Source organism: Acomys minous (genome assembly GCF_964271855.1).
Source record: "Acomys minous genome assembly, chromosome: 13".
NCBI lineage: Eukaryota > Metazoa > Chordata > Mammalia > Rodentia > Muridae > Acomys > Acomys minous.
The window spans coordinates 105,608,458-105,630,594 of record NC_140495.1 but is presented as its reverse complement, the minus strand read 5'-3'; the positions used below and the strand labels follow the sequence as shown (position 1 = coordinate 105,630,594).

The 22,137-nt window shown below is 48.7% G+C and overlaps 1 protein-coding gene and 1 pseudogene across 5 annotated transcripts in view; one reads left to right on the top strand and one right to left on the bottom strand.

The window, feature by feature from the left end:
• Positions 1-22,137, top strand: part of PDE9A (phosphodiesterase 9A) — an 89,230-nt gene that overhangs the window by 49,024 nt on the left and 18,069 nt on the right. For all 4 annotated transcript variants that reach the window (XM_084753703.1, XM_084753702.1, XM_084753700.1 and 1 more), the window contains exons 5-9: positions 7,454-7,508; positions 8,178-8,248; positions 13,366-13,450; positions 18,609-18,687; positions 19,999-20,073. In XM_084753703.1, the coding sequence (XP_084609829.1) occupies positions 7,454-7,508; positions 8,178-8,248; positions 13,366-13,450; positions 18,609-18,687; positions 19,999-20,073 (365 nt within the window). The remainder of the gene's footprint in view (positions 1-7,453; positions 7,509-8,177; positions 8,249-13,365; positions 13,451-18,608; positions 18,688-19,998; positions 20,074-22,137) is intronic.
• On the bottom strand, positions 2,370-2,679 carry LOC311581458 (enhancer of rudimentary homolog; annotated as a pseudogene). The gene has a single exon. The product of its transcript is annotated as an enhancer of rudimentary homolog (transcript).

Below are 22,137 nucleotides of genomic sequence, written 5' to 3'. Positions count from 1 at the left end.
CAAACACACCACACACAAACACCCCCCCCCACCCCCCACACAAGCACACCACACACACACATACACACACACCACCACCACCCCCCCCCAAACATGGAATCTGTTTTGTCTTGGCCAACTACTCCTGAGCATGTGATTGCCTGGAGTGTGGCTTCAGCTGTCTTTTCATCCCCTTAACACTGTTCTTCTTATAGCAATGATTAATTCTGATGAAACAGCTAAGATGTATTTGGGCATCACATCTAAGAACTCCCTGACTTCCCCAGCACTCTGCAAGGTTTGCCCTTGTGTGTTATGGTTTATAGCTGTGAGCTACAGACCATTTTGCATTAGATTTTTGCCTTTGAAATAATCTTGTCTATTTCTATAAGAAAGATTGCAATGGTTTTTGACAGGAATTTTCTTGAGCCTTTAATACCAGTTTAGAGAGAATTGACATCTTTGCTGTGTCAAATTCACTAAGTCGTTAACACGAGTTACTTACTATTTATTTACATTTTTTCAGTAACATTAGGCATTTTAAGCATGCAAATTCTGCATGTTTTGTTAGATTTATACCTGAGTTGTGGGGCTTTTCTGAGTGACTATCAATAGTATTGTGCTTTTAATATGATTGTTATATATTATTAATATTATATGTGTATCTTATGACCTTGTTAAATTTACTTGTTGGCTCTCAGAGAGGTGTTTGTTGTGTTTTTGAGATCTCTTGAAATGTTCTGTGTGGACAGTCTTGGCATCACAGTCAAGGACTGCTGATTCAGCCCTTCTTTTCTGACCTGTGTCCCTTGATTTCTTATTCTTGTTTCCTTGCGCTAGCCTGAACTTTTAGTATTGCATCAAGTAACAATAATGAGACATCTATCTTGCCTTGTCATACTTTTAGCTGGAGAGTTTTGTTGATGCTTTTATAATTTAAGTTTTTCATCACTTTCTGTATATGGTTGTTGTAGCTGTATGCACATATTTGCACCAAGTGTATACAGTGCCCACAGTGGCCAGAATAAGGCATCTGATCCTTTGGAACTAAACTTACAGATGGTTGTGAGCCACCGTGTGGGTGCTGGGAATCAAACCCACGTTCTTTGGAAGAACAGCCAGTGCTTTTTAACTGCTGAGCCATCTCTCTAGCCCCTGTTAATGCTTTTTTTCAAATCACTTTAAAGCAGTCCTCCCTATTTCTGCTTTCTGAGAATTTCATCTTGAACATGTGTTGATTTTACCAGATGCCTTTCCATGGCTTGATTGAGAGGATCATGGGATTTTCCTTCTAAGTGCTGCCAATATAAATTGCATTGATTGGTTTTTAAAGATTGGATCAAACTTGCATCCCTAGAACAAATCCCATTTGACCCTGATGTGTGGTTTTCTTTTTTTATATTGCTGAATCCGTTTTAATTTTTTTTTTCTTACTGGGCTTGGGTCCATGTTCATGAAGGGTGTTGGTTACGGCTGTCTATCTGTTGCTGTTGCCTTTGTGGATTTGGTATCAGACTCTGCTGGTAACTCCATAAAATGAATAGAGAAGTGTTCTCACTTCTGTTTTTGGGAGGAGGTATTTAGAGCTGTGTAAATTCTACAACTATTTGACTGAACTCTACAGGGCATCCGCAGGGACTGGAGATTCCTTTGGTGGTAGTGGGCGGACTTTTACATTTTAAATCCACATCCCTTTATGGTTATAAGCTGTTCAAACTGCTTCCTCTTGGATGAGTTGTGGTTTCCTTTCTGTAGGAATTGTTCTGCTTTACCAAGGTTGTCAAAGCTGTAGACAAGAGTAGCTGGCAGGCCTCTCGTAGCCCCAGGGACTGTAGTCGTAGCTCCTCTTTTGTCCCTGATATTGGTAGCCTCTGTCTGTCTGTCTGTCTTCCTTCCTTCCTTTTTTTTCCTTTCCTTACACAGAACACTTCTTTATTTTTCATTAAGACCTTGTAAGTAACCTTGTCACCACTGCACCCCCTAGAAGGGTTAGTGCACTCACTGCACTTCAAGGACCTGAACCAACCATAAATGACAAAATCACTTTCGATTTGAATTATCATAAAAGTGTTTAAGTAAAAAGAAAGAAAGAAAGAAAGGAAGGAAGGAAGAAAGAAAAAGGGCAATGGTGGTTCTAGAATAAAAAGATCATTCACGCCGGGCGTGGTGGCGCACGCCTTTAATCCCAGCACTGGAGAGGCAGAGGCGGGCGGATCACTGTGAGTTCGAGGCCAGCCTGGTCTACAAAGCAAGTCCAGGACAGCCAAGGCTACACAGAGAAACCCTGTCTCGAAAAACAAGACAAAACAAAAAGATCATTCATGTTTCATGTCACACTTTCGATCTTGGCTCTATGTAACAAAATGGAAACGGGATCACTGTCATACAAAATGTCACTACAGTACACTGTATGCACCTGTCCCAAGGCCAACCCAGCCCCTAATGCTTTCCACTAAGTTACTTCCCAGCCTGCTGGGCCTGTTGACAGGAGCACATAGATTTTCTCTTCAACCCAGTCATAAGGCTGGCACATCTGTGTATCAGCTCTGTAAACACGACTGATGTGATGCAGGGGCTGTTGGGATTCTTTCTCTTCAAATGTTCTTCATACATTTTACAAACACCTTCCATGCACTCATCCACAGAAGTCCTGCCTTCTGGCCTCTCAGTAGGCTGTACCAGCAAAATAGTGTGAGACATCGCTGCAAACACTTTGCTACAGCCACCATCGTCACCTGTGTTTATTTCTTTGTTGGTCTTGCTGGGAGTTTGCAGGTTTGTTGGCCCTTAGTAAAGAGCTAGATCTTTTATTATTGTTGTTTGGTTGGTTGGTTTTGATTTTTCAAGTCAGGGTTTCTCTGTGTAGCCTTGGCTGTCCTGAACTAGCTTTGTAGACCAGGCTGGCCTCGAACTCACAACAATCTGCCTGCCTCTGCCTCCTGAGTGCTGGGATTGCAGGCGTGCACCACCACGCCTGGCTTCTTTCATTAATTTTTATGTGTGGTTTGCTGTTTATTTTACGGCTTTCCTCTCTTTGTTTCTGTTTCCTACTCTTTACTGTTCCTTCCTTTCTTCTGCTGTGGTTTTGTTCTGTCTGTGATTCGTACAGTGGGCTCCTGGGTTACTGCGCTAACTTTTTTTACTCTTACAGCATACAGGGCTCTGTTTCCTTCCAGCCTTCCTTTAGCTGACCGTTGATGTGTGTGTGTGTGTGTGTGTGTGTGTGTGTGTGTGTGTGTGTGTTTATTTTCATGAAATTAAATGTCTTTTTAAATTTTTTTTCTCAAAACTTCCTCTTTTACCCATGAGTTGTTTCAAAATGTGAATAGTGGGTCAGAAAGGTGGCTCAGCAGGTAAGGACACTTGCTACATAAGCAGATCATCTGCATTGGAATCCTAGGGCCCACATAATAGAAGGCAAGAGTATACCCCTGCAAGCTGTCCTCCAGTCTACACAGATATAGTGTAGCATTCATGTATGTATTCACACACTCACTTGCACACACATTCACATATACACACATAATCATATACACACTCACATATACACATATTCATATAGACACACACTCACATATACACACTCACACACATACACACTCACAAACACACACTCACATGCACACTCAAACACAGCCTCACACACACACACATAGACACTCACACTCTCACATACATGTATTCGCATATGCACATTCGCTCACACACGTACGTATACTCACATACACTCACGTACATATACTCACATACACAATACACACAAACACACACTCACACACACACACACTCACATGCACACTCAAACACAGCCTCACACACACACACACACACACACACACAGACACTCACACTCTCACATACATGTGTTCACATATACACATTCGCTCACACATGTACGTATACTCACATACACTCAACATACATATACTCACATATATACACACACATACATATAATACTGATTGTGTCATGACTTCTGGATTTATACAAATACTCGGAGATCAGTAACTTGCATTAATCCAAACAAACTATCACTTTTCCTAAAGATTTTGTGATAAGTAACCTAAGACCACAGTGTACCAAGGCTGTGAGAGCTCACTGGAGCCCGGCCAGTGGAGGCCTCTTGTCTTCCCTGGTAGGTGCAGACCTCTTAGAAGGCCAGTCTGTAGACTCACGAGCAGCTCAACTGTGGCTCTGTGGCTGGCACTTTGATTGGGTGCCTAAGAGATACTATGAAGACTTCTCTTCTTTTTGGACATGAAGCCAGGTGGCCATGTGTCCTTGACACATGCTCACTCAAAAGTGTTGTAATTCAGGGTCTTAGGTAGAAAGCACCCTTTGGGCAAATAGGAGACACAAATTTGAAGTAAAGATACTATTAACTTATAGGTTCAGGGTAGACAGGTGCTTGTAGGCCACACAGGGAGGCCAGGAGCACAAGAAAAAAGATGAACGGTGACCGTAGGTTAATGCCTTTATTGTCTCTTGAGAATTACCCTACGAGGTTCCTCGAAGGGAATTTTAATTGGTGATTTAAAGCAAGCAGACATGAGTTCTGAAAGGTCACGGTGATGGTGAAATGGTTACTGTGGCATAGGGCTGCACAGCGTGTGCAGGGTGTGGGGACAGTAGGGTGAGTCAGGTTGGCTGTCACTGGCTGTCCGTAGGGAGGAGGAAATGGCTTACGCTAGACTTCTGGATGGGCATGTGAGTAGATGGGAGACAGACAACCGGAAGCTGTTTTGGGGTGACTGAACTTGCTCTGGAGTGAACGTCTGTAGTCAGAGTGAACTCAAGAGTGCGAGGTCACATGACACCAAAAGGATTTCCTACAGTCAGTGAATTGGCAGAGGCCTGCGAGGTTGATCTAGGCCAGTGGTTCGGCCTTCCTAACGCTGCGACCCTTCAATATAGTTCCTCGTGTTGTGGTGACACCCAACCATAAAATTCTTTCTTTGCTACTTCCTACCTGTAATTTAGCTACTGATAGGAATTGTAGTGTAAATACTGATATTTCTGATGGTCTTAGGTGACTCCTGTGAAAGGGTCGCCCCTTTGGGGGTCATGATCCCACAGGTTGAGAACCACTGATCTAAACTGGTTCATTTGTTTTTGTTTTCTTTTTACTGTGTTCAGTGAGTGAACACTAGCAAATATGTCTTAGGAAGGAGGGAGGAAAGGAAAAGAAAGCGAGAAAAGAATGGAAGGAGTAAGGAAAAGGCTAGACGTGGTACCAGGCACTGTGTTCCTGTCACGCTGGGCCGCATAGCAGGGAGTGTTAAAGCAGCTTGCTGTTGAAGATACACAGAGATGGACTACGGGCATCCACACATCTTTCTGGGCTCACATAGTGGGCTACACCATCCAGTGCCAACTTTGGAACTTCCTTAAGTGACCTCAGCGCCACCTGCCTGTGCCAGCACACTGTCACCTAGCCGCATGCTACTTGAAATGGTACTCTCACCACTGAGACTGCTAGTTTTGGAGTTTTACCCTGGTGACGGTGTACTGGCATCGCAGGTCCATGCTACCGGGCACCGGTGCACCCCAGTCTCATCAATGGACTATGACAGGAGTTAGGCACAGGAGATACGCCCAGAACACCTACTTAGAGCTCAGGACACAGGTGGCCTGTGGAGGGAAGGGGGGCTATGGGAGGACAAGGACACTTCTGGTGCCATCGATGTTCTGAGTGTTAAGTGACCAAGATGTAAGGGGAAACCACTTTCTTTCTCATTATAAAATTAACATGAGATGCTCATGGTAGAAAATGGAGTGGCCCTGAGGAAGCAAAAATAGGAAAATGGAATCTTACAAACAAAAGGTAGCTACCGTTGGTGTTCTGGAAGGTATTGCCAACATGTTTAAGAAATGAAATCAGGCCGGATGGTGGTGGTGGCGGCGGCGGCAGCGGCGCACTCCTTTCCCCTGGGACTGGAGTTATATACAGAGGGTTGGCTGTGAGCCTCCTGTGGGTGCTGGGAATCAAACCTGAGTTCTTCTGCAGGAGCAGCCGGTCTTCTTCATCTCTGAGAGATCTCTTCATCCCTCAAAACCCACTTTTTAAGTCTGACAACAGATGTTAACTTTTCTGTTGGTTTTTGTTTTTGTTTTGTTTTGAGAGTCAAGGTCTTACTATGTAACCCTGGCTGGCTCAGCATGTACTTACCGGACATCCGCCTGCCTCTGCCTCCCAGACATGAACATATTTAAGTGATTATTTTTTTTTCCTCTTCTTTCCATTTTTGACAAGATCTTGTTGCGCAGCTAAAGCTAACCTTCAACTAGTTCTTACCCACCTGGCACTCTAACCGCACCCTCACCGCACCCTCCCGTATACTGGGATTTAAGGGTGGCTGAGCTGAAACTATTATCAACAGTAGATCGTATGCGTACAATACAGACTCACCATATTTAATTTAGCAAACCCTGAGGCCCACAGATGGCTCAGTGACTAAGCCTGGTCACCTGAGTCCCCCAAATCCACACGGCGTAAAGAGAGACCTGACTTCTGAAAATCCTCTGTACTGCATACCTGTGCCATAACACGCGTGTGCTGCTGCCGCCACCAGCACACACAGACGATCTGTGCTGGTTCTCACTGTATCAAATGACGCTAGGGTGCATATCTTTTAAGTGTATTGGTGACCATTTATTGAGAAGCAGGCAGTGGATAGAAACATAGAGTCATTTCTTAGCTTCTGAGTTCCATTGCTGGACTTAATTATTGAAATGCTTTCTTGGCCATGCTGGTTTGGTTTGCTATATTTTGGTTGCTGGCAAGAGTTAAGCACCAGGCCAATATGGAAGAACCTATGAACTCCTTTATAGGGTCTCTGAGTTTGGGGCCATGAATGAATGAGTGGCTAATGGGGACAAGAAAGTCTCCCCTTTCTCAGGAGCACAGACAACATCATTTCAAAGGGTGGCGTCCTGGCCATCTGTGCCTTCCCCCAGACAGCATTGGGCAGGTCAGGAAGCAGGAAAGAGGCAAGTTATGATCAGCCTAAGACCTGGACCTTGTAAACCAACCACCCAGCCCAGTTTTACAGGGCAGCCCAGAAGAGGCCAGGCCTGCTCCACCCAGCCTACTTCCTCTCTGCAGGCCCATCCTGGGAACACCATGTTTTCACTCCAGTGGTGCACTGACCCCACTCTGTCATAGCGATTGTCCCCATAAAATGAGAAAGCTACCCATATTTAGAACCCCCAGGCCGGCCTGCCTTATTTAGCTGTGGCAGTGCCTGCAGCACATCAGCCCCAGGGACCACTGACAAGGGACCAGTAAGAGCAGGCAGCAGAGAAGAGGAGAAGCCTGCACCCAGGAAGGCCCTGCTACCTGTGACTGACAGGCCAAGCACCCTTCTCAGTGGGACCTGCAGCTCACACGGGGATAGCACTCTTAGCGACCTGCCTGTCCCCACGTCCGCCCTGCTGGCTGGTGCTGCATCGCTCTCTCTTCTTTGGTTTGTAGAAAGAGAAGAACTCGTCCAGGGTGTGCTGGCCCAGGTGGCAGAGCAGTTCTCCAGGTAAGTCTCCTCTTTGTACAGACTTTTCCAGACTTGGGGGAGCCAGCCTTAGCCATAGTCAGCCCCCTGTAACTTCTGTAGCTAGCCAGAGCCTGGCACATCCTAGCAAACTTTCACCTTGTCCCCAAAACCATTGCAGTGGCCGCTCGTGGAATATGAGTTCTTGGGGGTGGAGAACCTGCCCCCTCTTCATTCTTCTAAGATTTGGATCTGCCTGCAAAACATCCTTTAAAAAAGAGTGTTCCCCACTGAGATGCTGCACGGGGGGGGGGGGGGGGGGGGCCGGGGGGAGGGGCTTCCGTTTTGTTCACCAACACCCTACTAATCCTATGTCAGTATTTGCCAGTTTCTCAAAGTGATTTCTGATGGCATCTTATAGGCACTCTGAACCAAATGACTGAGCTGCCCCAGGATCATGGCAGTGCCCCTAGAGTTGGGCAGGGCGGGGTACAGGCATGGGTCAACCCAGAGAGTGCAGGACAAAGTAGTAAGGACACTTGACATTATGTGTTCTCTGAAAGTGACTCCTGTCGACTTGTCCCCTCCCCAGCCTTCCTGGAGACCTCACCCCAGGGAGGGACCTGTAGACGTTTGCTGGTCTGGGTCACTTTTTATTTATTTATTATTATTATTATTATTTTTAATCTTTTCTCCCCACTGTTACCCCAGGGCGTTTAAGATCAACGAGCTGAAAGCAGAAGTCACAAATCACCTGGCCATGCTGGAGAAGCGGGTGGAACGTGAGTGGAGATGCTTTCCTTTCTGCTTATGGCTTAGCCTCGTCAGCATTAGAACAGGGAGCAGGTAGGTGCGGAAGACAAATGCATCCTTTGTGCACCGCTTTGATAGTGACAGAAGGTAGACACGCACGGATCTAAGGGCGCATTTCTATAAAAAGTGACGCTTGTATGCTTGTCTGTGCACAGACCGCCCCCCCCAAAGGTGGGGGAAAAAACCCAAATGGCCTATGTCTGGCCCAACAGAACCTATGTCAGGGCCCCTAGCTCTTGTGCCTCTCCGCATGGGGTGGGGAATCTTCCACACCGCTGCGCAGCTTGCTCCTGCAGAGTTTGGAATATGTTATATATATTGCTCTCGGTTTGTAACCACTGCTAAAGGAAAGGAGAAAGTCTGCCTGTGAGCAAGAGAGAGGAGTCCTGTTTCCATTCAGTTTCCATAGCGAAGGAATCGATGAAAGGATCGATGCTTCCGCTCCACAGGCCTGCCGTCCCTGCCATCCTACGGTCCACTCGCGCCCCCCCCCCGCCCCCCCAGTTCCAGAGCCAGGCTCTCTGTCACTGTCAGGCTCAGCCTGGTGATACATGAACACCTAATTTATTAACTTGAGCTGAGTAAACAAAATTCAAACAGGAAGCCATTAAGAGACAACCGTCACCAAAGAATGTGTGGCTGATTTCTGTTCACAAGATTGAGGGGATGTCTCCCCCCCCCCCGCCCCCCCCCCCCGGTAGTCTTGCTTTTTTGCTGCTTTCTCATTTTTCAAGAAAAAAAAAATTTCTTTCATACAAGACCTGGCTCACCAGAATAAGCCGAACCACATTCCTGTCGCCTGATGTGTATACGTCCCAAAATGCACTGGCTTTTCCATGTCAGCTGGTCTTTGAGTCCTCAAGATTACGTTGTCATGCCTGTGGACGATGAGGAGACACAGAAAAATTAGTGACCGCTCCGGTTCACTTAGCAAGTGAGATAAGAAAAACCAGTGCCTGGAGTCCTTGCCAGCTCTCCTCAGGGAGAGGCGTCCTCCTGCACTCCTGCCTGGGGGTGGGGGTGGAGGTAGGGGTGGGGCAGCTCCCTGGAGCTTCTTCTCATCCCAGGTTCCAAAAATGGACCATAGTTGTTCTGAACAAGAGAGGGGTCTTTGTTTTTTTTTTCCCTAGAGGGCTTAGGGGAGCCAGCCACTCTCCTAAAGGGTGTGGTGCCACACGACACTGCTCCCTCCATCCTCGTGACTGCTAGGCTCGGTGTCACCCCTCTATCATCAGTCTCATTGGATCCCCCACTGTCAGTGCTGCCACTGACACCAGATTCAAAACCTGCATGGAGCTAGCTGGGCCAACGGCAGCCTGCAGGAGAAGCCAAAGTGGGAGAGCGTGTCCTCACGTGACCACCTCAGCTGGAGGTGGCACAGCGGTGACCTCTCCGTGGTGCTAGAAGTTAGAAGCTCTGGGTTGGAAAGTGTCATCAGGGCAGGCTCCTCTGAGATCTGAGGGACAGTCAGCTCTAGCTTGCTGCCGGGGCACCATCCACACCACCAGATACAAATAGCCACGGCCACCCTTTGGCTTGTGACTGCCACACACAACAGATAGATGCCTCCTCATCCTCCAGTCCTCTAGCACCATCCTCTTCTGATGCCTCTTCTGTCCCAGGTCCCCGACTGTAGGTCTCACTTCCTGGCATCCCCCACATGTTGTACCCCTAGGATGGGTGTACATTTTGTGTACACAGGTTCTCTGTCATCGAAACCCAGCTGGCTCTGGGCTCGTCCATTCCTGGCCCTTCTCACTGTGACCGTTCCCTCATCTCCAGAGACCTCTCCTTTAGCATTTAATATGGCCAGAAATGTCACCCATGTCGATCCTCAGGGACTTCCAACCACAGCCACCTGCCTCATTCTGAAGGGGCTGTCAGGTGCGTGGGAGGGGAGAGAGGGTGGAATGGTGGAAGGTCGGAGTGGGGGAGGGGGGCCACAGCCAGACCTTCCCCCTGAACAGGACACAGATGGTCCTGACCCTGAGTGGCTGGGAAGGCTGCTAGGAACACAACTTGGGTCGTTGCTCTGTATAGACATACAACTGTGGCACAAGCACATACAGAAAGGCATGGGCAGACACATGTGGGCATACGTGTACATGCAGCGCCATCTTGCCATTAACTGTTATCTGTGTCTCACGGTAAGGGGCATCCTAGTTCGGCCATCTGTAAGCCCCCACACTGCACTGACCTTGACGTGAATGGAATTTCCTGCTTGCTCTTTGACCTTAAACCAAATACATGTTTCCCCTCCATGGCCCCCAGCGCTTTTCTTTCTTTCTGTGTAAATGTTTAGCTTTGAAGGAGTCTGGAATTACTAGCGGGGTCAAAGGTGATTTCATCAATGTGGAACAGCCTGGCCTTTGCCTCCTGTCCTGCCCGAAGCTGTTCACTTCCTTCCTGGTGTGTTGTGGTAGCGGCACAGGGCAGCCTTGATCCGTCCACCCTTTGTACCCATGCCTTGGACCCAAACCAAGACCTAAACACAAGTGTGGGCTACGGCCAGAGCTGACACTCAGGGGCAGAGGTGGACATGGGACATGCAAAGAATCCAGTATACATACTAAACTGAACCAAACCAGCTTTTCCATGTCACTCAGGAAGTGTGTTGAGGCCTTCAGGCCTTCAGAGCAGCACCAGGAGAAAGCATTTTAAAAGTGCCTCTCTATTCCTTGTCTTTGAATGGGAACCCTTAGCTTTGCAGCCAGGAGAGAGCATGCCCTTCCCCCACCCCCAGATCCTATAAGTCCTTAAGGTGGAAGAAGGTGAAAACTACCTTAGCTACTGCTGAGCCCCTTTTCCACTGTCTGCCTTAGAAAGTCACCCTTAAATCTTTTCACGGAAGCCCACAGATGCCCCTTCTGAAGCTGAAGCTGGAGAGATGGCTCAGTGATTAAAAACACTGGCCTCACTTCCAGAGGACCGGGGTTCAGTTTCTAGCACCCACTCACATGGCAGCTCACAACTCTCTGTACCACCAGTTCCAGGGGGATCCAGCCCCCTTTTCTGGCCTCCTCAGGCACTGCACTTAGGTGGTGCACGTAACATCCATGTACGTAAAACATACATAAACATTTTTTTTTTTAAAGATCTCTTCTGGCCAGGCATGGTGGCGCACGCCTTTAATCCCAGCACTCGGGAGGCAGAGGCAGGCAGATCGCTGTGAGTTCCAGGCCAGCCTGGTCTACAAAGGGAGTCCAGGACATCCAAGGCTTCACACAGAAACCCTGTCTCGAAAAAAAAAAAATTCTCCTCTGAAGTCCACGTGCAGTTTCCAAGGTTTAAAAGAAAGATAACCCGGGCTGGAGAGATGGCTCAGCAGTTAAGAGCACTGGCTGTTCTTCCAAAGGTCCTGAGTTCAATTCCCAGCAACCACATGGTGGCTCACAACCATCTATAATGAGATCTGGTGCCCTCTTCTGGCCTGTAGGGGTACACGCAGGCAGAAACTGTGTACATAATAATAAATAAATAAATCTTAAAGAAAGAAAGAAAGAAAGAAAGAAAGAGAGAAAGAAAGAACGCTACAAGTTTATCTGTGAAGGCCTCTCAGTACAGAGCACCCTCTCCTCCCCGCCGGAATTCTGCAGGATGTGATGCTGGAAGGACTAGACTGGGGCCTGTGATGAACTGCAGAATACCAGGTGTAGCAGGTCATGCCTACAATCCCAACTATTTACAAACCAAGACAAGAACATGGCGCGTTAGAGCCAGTCCATGTTACACGGGACAGTGTCGTCTCTAACACATATGGCAAGCGGAGCTATGGTGATGCACCTCCTCCTTGGATCTACTTACATCCCACAATGTTCTGCCTTTCATGCGTCCATTGGTTGAGCTCCAGCTTGCTGTGGTTTACCACGTGTTTCATCTGTGTTCTAAAGGCACGCCTTCAGCCTGCAAAATGCAACCAGGGCTAAACAAGGCTGCAGCGGCCACATTGAACTCATCGCTAGGGAATCCCAGGGGTACCTGAGTAATGTCCCCAGAAGAGTGCTCCATGGCCTTCAACAACTTCTTTGGGTGCCAGTGATACAAGAAAGCATTAAGAACCCCACTCAAGGGGCTGGAGAGATGACTAGAGGTTAAGAGCACTGACTGCTCCTCCAGAGGTTTTGAGTTCAATTCCCAGCAACCACATGGTAGCTCACAACCATCTATAACAAGATCTGGTGCCCTCTTCTGGCCTGCAGGTGTACATAATAATTTTTAAAAATTATTAAAAAAAAAAAAAAAAAAAAAGAACCCCACTCAAAAGGAGAGGTGACCAAATGGGTGAACATGCCTAACCTCTATGTACCCCACAGCTGCTACCTAGACTTGTCCCTAGGCTGCCACCACCCTGTCCCCAGCCACTGACACCTGACACCCTCATTTTGGTCTGCAAGGCCTCCTACCCGCCTTGTATGGGAGGGGCAGAAGTTTCTCTGGCCCAGAAGCAAGTCACAAGGACCAGAGCTGACTGTGTCCCTTTGTGCAGAAGAGGCCGTGTCCCTACAGAGCCCTATCCCAGCTTGGCCACTACCTTGGAAAATTCTAGAAAGCCCAGAAGAATGCCAAGTCCCACCAGGCTGTCTTCATACATACATCTAAGCCGCAACTCCTCTTCTGGGTGGAGGCATTGTCAGGAACCTGCCACACCCGGGATGACTGTTTTCTTTTAGTAGGCCATGCTGTGCTTTTATCAGTTATGGGAGCCAAGCTCAGTGAGAAAAGGGATAGGCTGACACCATGGCCAGTGTCCTTTGGCAGGGAACTGAGGTGTGGTCATAAAGTAACAGACATAATTTCTGTTCTTCCTCAAGATCCCAGCTTTCGGCAGCATTTCCGGGCAGCATCTTGGCTACCGGCTTGTTGGTGGGCACACTCTGCGGTTAGCTGGGACCCCAGAAATGTGACTATGTCTGACCTTGATTTGACTTTGCCTTTTTACTTTCTGGCTGGTGGGAAGTAGTCAGTAGTGTGAGAAAGTGTGGAAGCCTTTAACGAGAGCCAGCATCCCTCTGGGACCCCAGCTACCAGCCTGCCTACATCCCTGGGATTACTTCTGGTGACTCTACCTGTGTCTTCTTGTCCCCAGTGGAAGGACTTAAGGTGGTGGAGATAGAAAAATGCAAGAGTGACATTAAGAAGATGCGGGAGGAGTTGGCAGCCAGAAACAGCAGGTAAGAAACACCTGTGTCGGGAGCCCGCAGCAGCTGGGCCTGGAGAGGACTCTGGCTGGAAACCATGGGATGGGCTATGGCTTCGCTTCCTCAAAAGGAAAGGCTAATGTGACTTGGTCTGGTTCCAACATGGATGACACAAGCAGAGATTCTGCTCAGTCCCGTTTCCTTAGAGGTTCGTCTTTGCTCTATGTCTCCGTGTGTTTTTGCCTGCGTGCATGTCTGCACACCACTTGCATGCCTAGTTGTCCATGGTAGCCAAAAGAGTCTGTCCCCTTCTCTGGGACTAGAGTTATAGGCAGTCGTGAGCTCACATGTGGGTGCCGGGAATAGAACCCTGGTCCTTTGCAAGAACAATAAGTGCTCATAACTGCTGAGTTATCTCTCCAGACCCCCACATTGTCTTTGTTTGGTTGGTTGGTTGGTTTGGTTGGTTTTTCCAAGACAAGGTTTCTCTGTGTATCCTTGGCTGTCCTGGACTCACTTTGTAGACCAGGCTGGCCTCGAACTCAGAGCGATCCGCCTGCCTCTGCCTCCTTAGTGCTGGGACCAAAGGCGTGCGCCACCACTGCCCGCCCCCACCCCCATCCACATTGTTTTATAAAGGGGTTTTGTGGTGTTGGAAAGTGTCTGCACAGGAGGGAAATAACGCTCCTCCAGGCCTGTGTCAAAGTAAATTCCACACGTGAAGGAAATAGTTCATTTTTTGCTATTTTGGGTTTTTTTTTGGGGGGGGGCAGGCTGTTTGTTTCCTTCTGGCGGTCCTGGAACTCACTAGGTAGGCCAGGCTAGCCTCCAACTAACAGAGATCCACCTGCCTCCATCTCCTGAGTGCTGGGATTAAAGGTGTGCGCCACCACATCCAGCCAACGCCTGTTTTTAAAGATACCAGTAAGAAGACAAAGGGGTTTGGTTTGTAGCAAACAAGTACCCAGTTTTCATCCTCAGGTCTCCTCGTTCCCAAGGGGAGCCCCTTCTGTCAGGGAGCACAGTGAGTGTTCCTGTTCTCTTGGATTTAGATCACACGGTCCTCAGAGATGCTTGGTCAGCATCCAGGAACGGCCACTAAAGCCAGAGTCTACCGCTATAGGGCAACATCCTGAGTATGGACCAGCCCTGAATAAATGATATCCGTTGTCTCAGGACCCCAGCTTAAAGCACTCCCTGAGTGCAGCAAAGCCAGGCTGCCCGCTGAGGCTGAGGACATGGCTCTTGCCTGCAGGGAGGGCATACAGGGAAAGCAGCTATGACACTTAATGTGGCACTGTCCCCATAGGACACCATGATGATTCACCTCTCTTCCCTGTGCTGTGCCCTTGTTGAGAAAACCACGCTGGCCATCATGGTGGGAACTCCATGGGGATTGTATAGAGTGGCCAGCTGGTGTAGCTGAGGAGCTCTTTTTCTATTTGATTTAGATGAAGGCAGGGCAAAGCATTTTGTAGCCATAGGAAACTGAGAGAACAGTTCACCCCCACTGTCCCTATGAAAGTAGTTCTTCAGGGGTCAAGAGAGTCCCATCTGTGTGGCCTCTAAGAAGAACCCAGAGTCACACATAGGGACAGACGCTTATCTGGAAAACAGCACAATAGCCTCTGACCCAAGGCCTCACTCAGCCTCTTATCACCCCAGGACGTTTGGTCCCCAGAACCAGGTGGGGGCAAGTGGCCTCTGTGCCAGTCGCCATCAGCAGTGCTGGCAGTCTGCCTCTAGTGGGTTTTTGGCTTGTCTCAGTGACAAGTGTGTCTCTGTACCCCCACAAGTACAGTTTTGAGCTCATGGAGACATAAACCAGAGCCCTCCAGGGGCCAGGCAGGCTTACAGAGGTGGTATTGTCTGTAGACAGTGCTGGAGGCATCCTTTGTAAGGGAGAGAGGCATCCGTGGGATGCTAAACCTCCCGAAGAGGATAAAAACGCTCAGGTCTCACCTCCAAATCATCAAACAGATCTGGAGCTCTGGGATGTGGCCTAGTCCATGCCTAGTCCTGGCTCAGGCACCTGTAGCCATTTTTCTACTCACGCCAGTGCTTTAATGTTCGGGACACAGGGCGGAGAGTGTGGCGTTTGGGCTCTTGTTGATGGAAGGAGCCCATTTAAGCATGCAAACACACTCAGCAAATGAGCCCCGCCCTGACCCCAACACCACCAACAGGATGAGGCTGTGTAGCCTCACTCAGGTTGTGGAGAAAGGTTACATCCTTGAAGGGTACAGGTGCCACCTTCTTGCCTTCCTCAGGGAACAGAGAGAACAGGAAAGCAAGTGAGCTGGAGCCCAGACCTGCCCTTATAGGCTCAGGAGCGGGAAGAGCAGACTGACATTTGCCCCCTTTGGGACACACCCTGACAGGGGTCTGGATTCACCGGAACCTACCTGGGGACAGCAGAGGGAACATACACCGCCTGCCAGCACCCTGGGCAGGCTGTCTTCTCCTTACACTCACCCAAGTCCCTCTGTGTCCCTGAAGGAAATGAATTCCAATGGGCCAAGGTCACACTGAGAGCTGAAGCCAGTCCTGCCGGCGAATATGGCTACCGTGTTTTCCCAGCACCATGCAAGAAAGGAATGGGTAGGAAACAAGGCCAGAGTAGGCTAAAGCAGAAACATAGAGGGGTGACTGAGGGTGGAGATGTGCAATCTCTGCCTTTCTCCCAGACAAATGGCCTTGGCCATGAGCTGAGCCCCAGGGGAGGGAGGATGGCAAGCCCAGGAAATGAGGCAAAAAAATAAGCTCCAAACAGAACAAAGAGAAGAGGCGCTATGCCAGCTGCTCTACCAGCTGTAGGATGCTGCTGGTTCCTGTGGCAACGGGGCCCCAGGGTGGGCAGTGGCTGGTCCAGGCAGGGTCAGCAGGCCCCCTGCATCCCAGTCTGCCCCAAGGCTTCCATTACTAGGAAGGAGCTGGATTCCAGCATCAGCACTCTGTCTGGTGACAGCTTCCATATTCCTATCTGCACTCCCAGGGGATGCAGAAGGCACGCAGAGCAGAGTGCATGCGCGGGTGTGTACGTGAGTGAGGCTGAAGGAGATACCATGTACCCTACACAGCCAAGTGTGTGTGGCTGACCTGAAATGAGAGGGGGTGGGTGGACTTGTGGATGGGGGTGGGGTAGAAATGGCTTCACAGGGATGTTTGATTGGTTCTTTCTATTATTTGTGGGGTTTGTTGTTGTTGTTGTTGTTGTTGTTGTTGTATCTTATTTTTTCGAGACAAGGTCTCTCTGTATAGCCTTGGCTGTCCTAGACTCTCTTTGTCTACAAAGGTTGGCCTCGAACTCACAGAGATCTACCTGCCTCTTCCTCCTGAGTACTGGGATTAAAGCATGCACCACCACGCCCAGCAGGAGGCTCTTTCTGTTATAAACTTGCTAGATCTTATGTTAGAATCCCCTTGGTGCAGCGACTGTCACCAGTAGCTTTTGCAAGGGTGCAGTTTGGAGGGAGGCAACCAAAGGCTGTGTTTCTGAATGAAAAGGTGTGTGGTTCTGGGCTTGGAACCACAGCACAGGCTCACAGGAGACTCCAGACAACCCAGAAAGAGGCAAGGGGATCACTGCTAGTGACAACAGCCAAGCACGCCTTCAGTTTAAATCCGTCACAAAGTCCCAGGTGTTTTCCTGGGTGTGTTCAACTAGAGGGAAAAAAAAGAAAAACCTTTAAAATACTGTTTTGTGATCTTTTTCACTTTCTTTCTTTTTTTCTTTTTCTTTTTCTTTTTTTTTTTTTTTTTTTTTTTTTTTTTTTTTTTTTTTTTTTGAGACAGGGTTTCTCTGTGTAGCCTTGGCTGTCCTGGAATTCTCTTTGTAGACCAGGCTGGCCTCAAACTCACAAAGATCTGCCTGCTTCCACCTCCCAAATGCTGGGATTAAAGGCGTGCGCCACCGCCCGGCTTCCCACCCCTTTTCTTTTCTTTCTTTTTTTTTTTTTTATAACTTTTTTTTTATTTAATTTTAAATTTATGTGCATTGTGTGAGGGTGTCAGATCTTACAGTTACAGACAGTTGTGAGCTGCCAGGTGGGTGCTGGGAATTGAACCCGGGTCCTTTGGAAGAACAGGCGGTGCTCTTAACCACTGAGCCATCTCTCCAGCCCCCCACCCCTTTTCTTAACCGGATACCAGATATGTTTGGAAGGCTCAGGTGTCTAGCCCCGTGTGTCAGCCGTGCCTCAGAATATTGGGAAAGGACACTTCTCATAGTGACTTCCATGGTGTGGAGCTTAGGGAGAAAATGGATAAGTGAGGACTTCGTTGGTTTCTTTTCTCCTGTGTTTGTTGCTTTTTGTTCTTTTTGAGTCAGGGTCCCCCATCTCTAGCCCAGGCTTGCTGCAAACTCTAGGTCCTTCCGCTTCATTTCCTGAGTGCTGACATCACAGGCACATGCCATCGCTCCCAGCCGCATCTTTGAGAATAAGAATGTTTTCACTGTAAGAAGGATGGTGGTGGCTCGCGCCTTTAATCCCAGCACTCCGGAGGCAGAGGCAGGAGGATCTCTGTGAGTTTGAGACCAGCCTGGTCTATAGAGCAAGTCCCAGGACAGCCAGGGCTACCAAGAGAAAACCTGTCTCAAACAAAACAAAACAAACAAATAAAAAAAAAAAACAAACAAATAGACGTTTTACTGCTTGCCTGATATGCATGAGTCCCCCTCTTTCTTTCCAGCACCTCATAAACTGGGGGTGGGAAGCCACCTCTATTATTCTACCACGCAGGAGGACCAGAAATTCAAAGTCTTGGCTACATAACAAGTTTGAGGCTAGCCTGGGCTATATTTGATCCTGTCTCTGAAAGAAACAAAAAAAGCAAAGGAAAAGAAAAGGGACTATTTTACTTGTGCCATTTTAAAAGATTTTGTAGACACTAAAGTAAAGGTGAATGCCGGCTGCATCATCACCTGGCTTTCTGGGTGTTTCCTGTTTGCAAGCTGAGAGCCAACCATCTCACAGTCGCCATGACTGATGCTCCCATGACAAATCCAATGGGGCGGGTCTCTGTGTTCCAGGGCTGAGGCTACAGATCAGGGGCTGAGGCTATGGGTCCTGGGGCTGGAGCTGTGCTGTGCGTTCCATTTGCTCCGAGCAAATGGTGCCCCGAGCAGCACACAGAACACCTCCCGAGCAGGAACACACTGCTGTAACTAAGTTCTCCCTCTGCCCTCTAGGACCAACTGTCCCTGTAAATACAGTTTTTTGGATAATAAGAAGTTGACACTGAGACGCGATGTCCCCACTTACCCCAAGGTAAGGTGGATATCTGGCCCGGGGACAATTCTAGCTCTGTGTCCCTCCAGCACCAGGACATGTGAACCGTGTCTGGTCCCCTCACTCTGCACAGTGATAACAGCTCCCACCCCTACCCCTCACCCCCCCATTCCACACACCCCCCCCATTTATCCCTGTCTCAGGCTAAGGAAGGGTGAGAGGTTGTCAGGCAGGATATTTTTCTCTTGGACGTTTGTTTAGAGAAGCGATTCCAGAGCGGGGAGGTAATAGCCCTTCTGACTCCCTCCCAGGCCCACAGCTGACTGTAAAAGACATCTGCACACAAACATTCCACCAAGGAACTTTAACAAGGCTCTTAAAAATTTGCATCGCTGGCTCCCTGAACGGTGTTTTTATGAAAAGCTTTTGCATACAAAAGTTCTGAGTTTTGAAAGCAGCCAAGCCTTTAGTCAACTAGCTGTTGTTAAGTTGTTTTAGTCGCATACGTCACCTCCTCAGTGGTGGCCTCTGCTTAAACCCTGGCTCACACTGTTACTCTGAGGTTAGGCAGGCCACCCACAGGTCCTTCTGGAAGCCCCCATAGGCCCGAGTGCCCACTAGTCAGTGATTTGCTCCACGTGGGTCCAAGCCATACACTCAGCTTTTATCACCCAGGAGATCAATATGGCCCACATCCTTTGCAATCCTGTCCAGAGATTACACAGCCCAGACCTGGAACAAACTGAGCTGGCCTCCACACCAGTCCCTTCTTAAGAAAATGAACAAGGCCAACCCGAATGGCAGCCCTAACTGCTTGCTGCCTCATGCCTTGATTCTGACACATCACCTTAAACCTTAGAGCTCAGTGGAGCCAACCCTGGGCCAAGGCCTTCATCAGCCAGTGTGTGGCTTAGCTCATGGCTGGTTCCGGGCGTGGGTCCCAGCAAGGGAGCTTCTCAGCAGGGGTTGAACATACACCCAGTGGCTTATCTTCCCTTCTCTTCACTCTAGATAGCTTTTTACTGTTGAAATCAGATTGAGCTCCTCTTCTTAGAATCTGAGCACAGTGAGTTTTGACAAATGTAGTCATGAAATTACCGTCATGATAAATATAGGGAGTATTTCTTATCGCTCGAACGTCCCTAAGAAGCCCCTTGTGCTCTAGCTCAGGCCACCACAGATGGGAGTCCATTGACAGTTTCCAGAGAAAGGCAGGCTTGGGTCTGTATACAGTGTCTGTAATGGGGACCGGAAGATGGAGAAATATGTTCACAAGGACGCTGAGCCACGGTCTCTGTCACTCACAGAAGCCTCGCTGTCTGGCTAACACAGCACTCCCGTTCTTTCTAGTACCTGCTCTCCCCCGAGACCATTGAAGCCCTACGGAAACCCACTTTTGATGTCTGGCTTTGGGAGCCCAACGAGGTAGGTGAGGGGATATCCAGGTTCCCTGGTCTCTGGGGACACCTGCTCAGGACTGCAAATCCTGAATGGGAGCTTGTGCCCAAGCTTTTCCTCCTGTGAGTTTTCTCCTGTCATTTGTTTGTTTGTTTTAAACTTAAAACTCCTCTGAATGAAAATCTCTAGATTTTAATTCAAAGGGATACAGGAGACAAAGTCCAAGCGCAAAGGGGCTGCCCCAAAGAAAAGAAATATCAGCTCTTGGCCTGCTGATGATACCCAGCGCCCCTGGGCAACCAGCTGACCCCAGGCTGACCCACATCTGCAGGAGATGCAGGAAGATGGAGCCATGCAGAGACATATAGTCACTGCTTGAAACAGCCATTTCCCACAGAACCAGGCCTCCCGATGAGACATGGGAAGAGTCACCAGCAGAAGCCCCCAGGCAGCTGGACACAAAATAGTGAATATGTGAGGTTCATGGAGATAGGAGTTGCTTTTGACAGGAGAATATTCCTTCAGAATTTCTCATTCCCTAAGAAATACCAACATGGAAACTGAAAGAGTAAGTCACCAAAACCTAAGGGCCCCTCTGGCTTTTCCAAAGCACAGATGCATGGAAATAGGCAAAAATGCCCCGTGCTTCCTGCACCATGCTCCCTGCTGCCTTTGACAAGGTCAGTCATAGCAAATGGGATTTTGTGCCTTTAGACTAGAGGGTCCCCAAATTTCCCAAATAAACTTCTTCTGGCATGTGCTTGCCCAGCATAAGAAGAAGGTCTTTAATGCTGTCTTGAAAAACAGAAGAAGAAGAAGAGGAGGAGGAGGAGGAGGAGGAGGAGGAGGAGGAGGAGGAAGAAGAAGAAGAAGAAGAAGAAGAAGAAGAAGAAGAAGAAGAAGAAGAAGAAGAAGAAGAAGGTTTTTGCCGGGCATAGTGGCATACACCTTTAATTCCAGCACTCTGGAGGCAGAGGCTAGTGGATCACTGTGAGTTGGAGGCCAGCCTGGTCTACAAAGTGAGTTCAGGACAGCCAGGGCTACACATAGAAACCCTGTCTCAAAAAAACAAAAGAAGAGGAGGAGGAGGAGGAGGAGGAGGAAGAAGATGTTAGCCAGAAAAACAGAGACCAGGCTGGGGAGATGCTCAGGGACTAAAGAGCATGCTGTACATGGTGAGGACAAGATTCGAATCTGCAGCCCTTCTGCCCTCACTTTGCAAACTGTATTCATAGCTGCCCTCTAACTGGCAAGTAGGTATGGTGAGTCACTCTTACAGCTGGACCTAGTGATGTAACATCCTCCACTACCCATAGCTTTGGCCAAGGAGACAAACAGGATGCTTCTGGAAGTTTTTTGCTGCCCTTAGGTGGTAAGCCAGAAATGCCCTATGTCAAGAGCCTTGGCCTCTGCCTGATTCAAATATGGACAAAAAATATGCATAACTGAAGATTCACTGAGGACCAGCCCTGAATTGGCAAGGCATCGGGGCCCTGTTGGGGCTCACCTCTTTTCCAATGGATGCAATGACATCAACCCACAGCTCTACCCAGTGTCCTGCCCTTCTCAGACCTGCCCCTGGATGTGATTTCATGGTGTTCTGGTCCCTCTGACCCATTGGCTCCGTTCTGAGGGTGCAGAGGTTAAAGTGGCTGCTCTGCCACACCGAAGGACCACCCACTGTCACTCTGAAAGTCCTGACCCCTCTTGATCAGTGCTCATCGTCATATCCAGGAACCTCCCGGTCACTCACTCACTCAGCTGGAGTTGAGGACAGTCACAGGAACAGACCATCACTACTGTTTCAAAGCCACCAGGTCTATCAGTCACAGAAGTGGCAGCAGATGGTTCCGTCTGGCAGCCCTCTGCGTCTTTCAGCTCTGATTTCACAGCAAATATTTCATCTCTCCAGGGTTGCTTTGAACACTGTTTGGGCCTCTGGGGCAGAAAACAATGATTTGGGGCTGTAGCTCCAGGGTGCTGAGGGCTGGCATCCAGGATGATGTCGGGGGTAGGGGGTGGGGGGTTGCTGATAGCTCTGGACAAAACATCACCTTAACTGTAACATTCCCAGCCCATACATATTACATA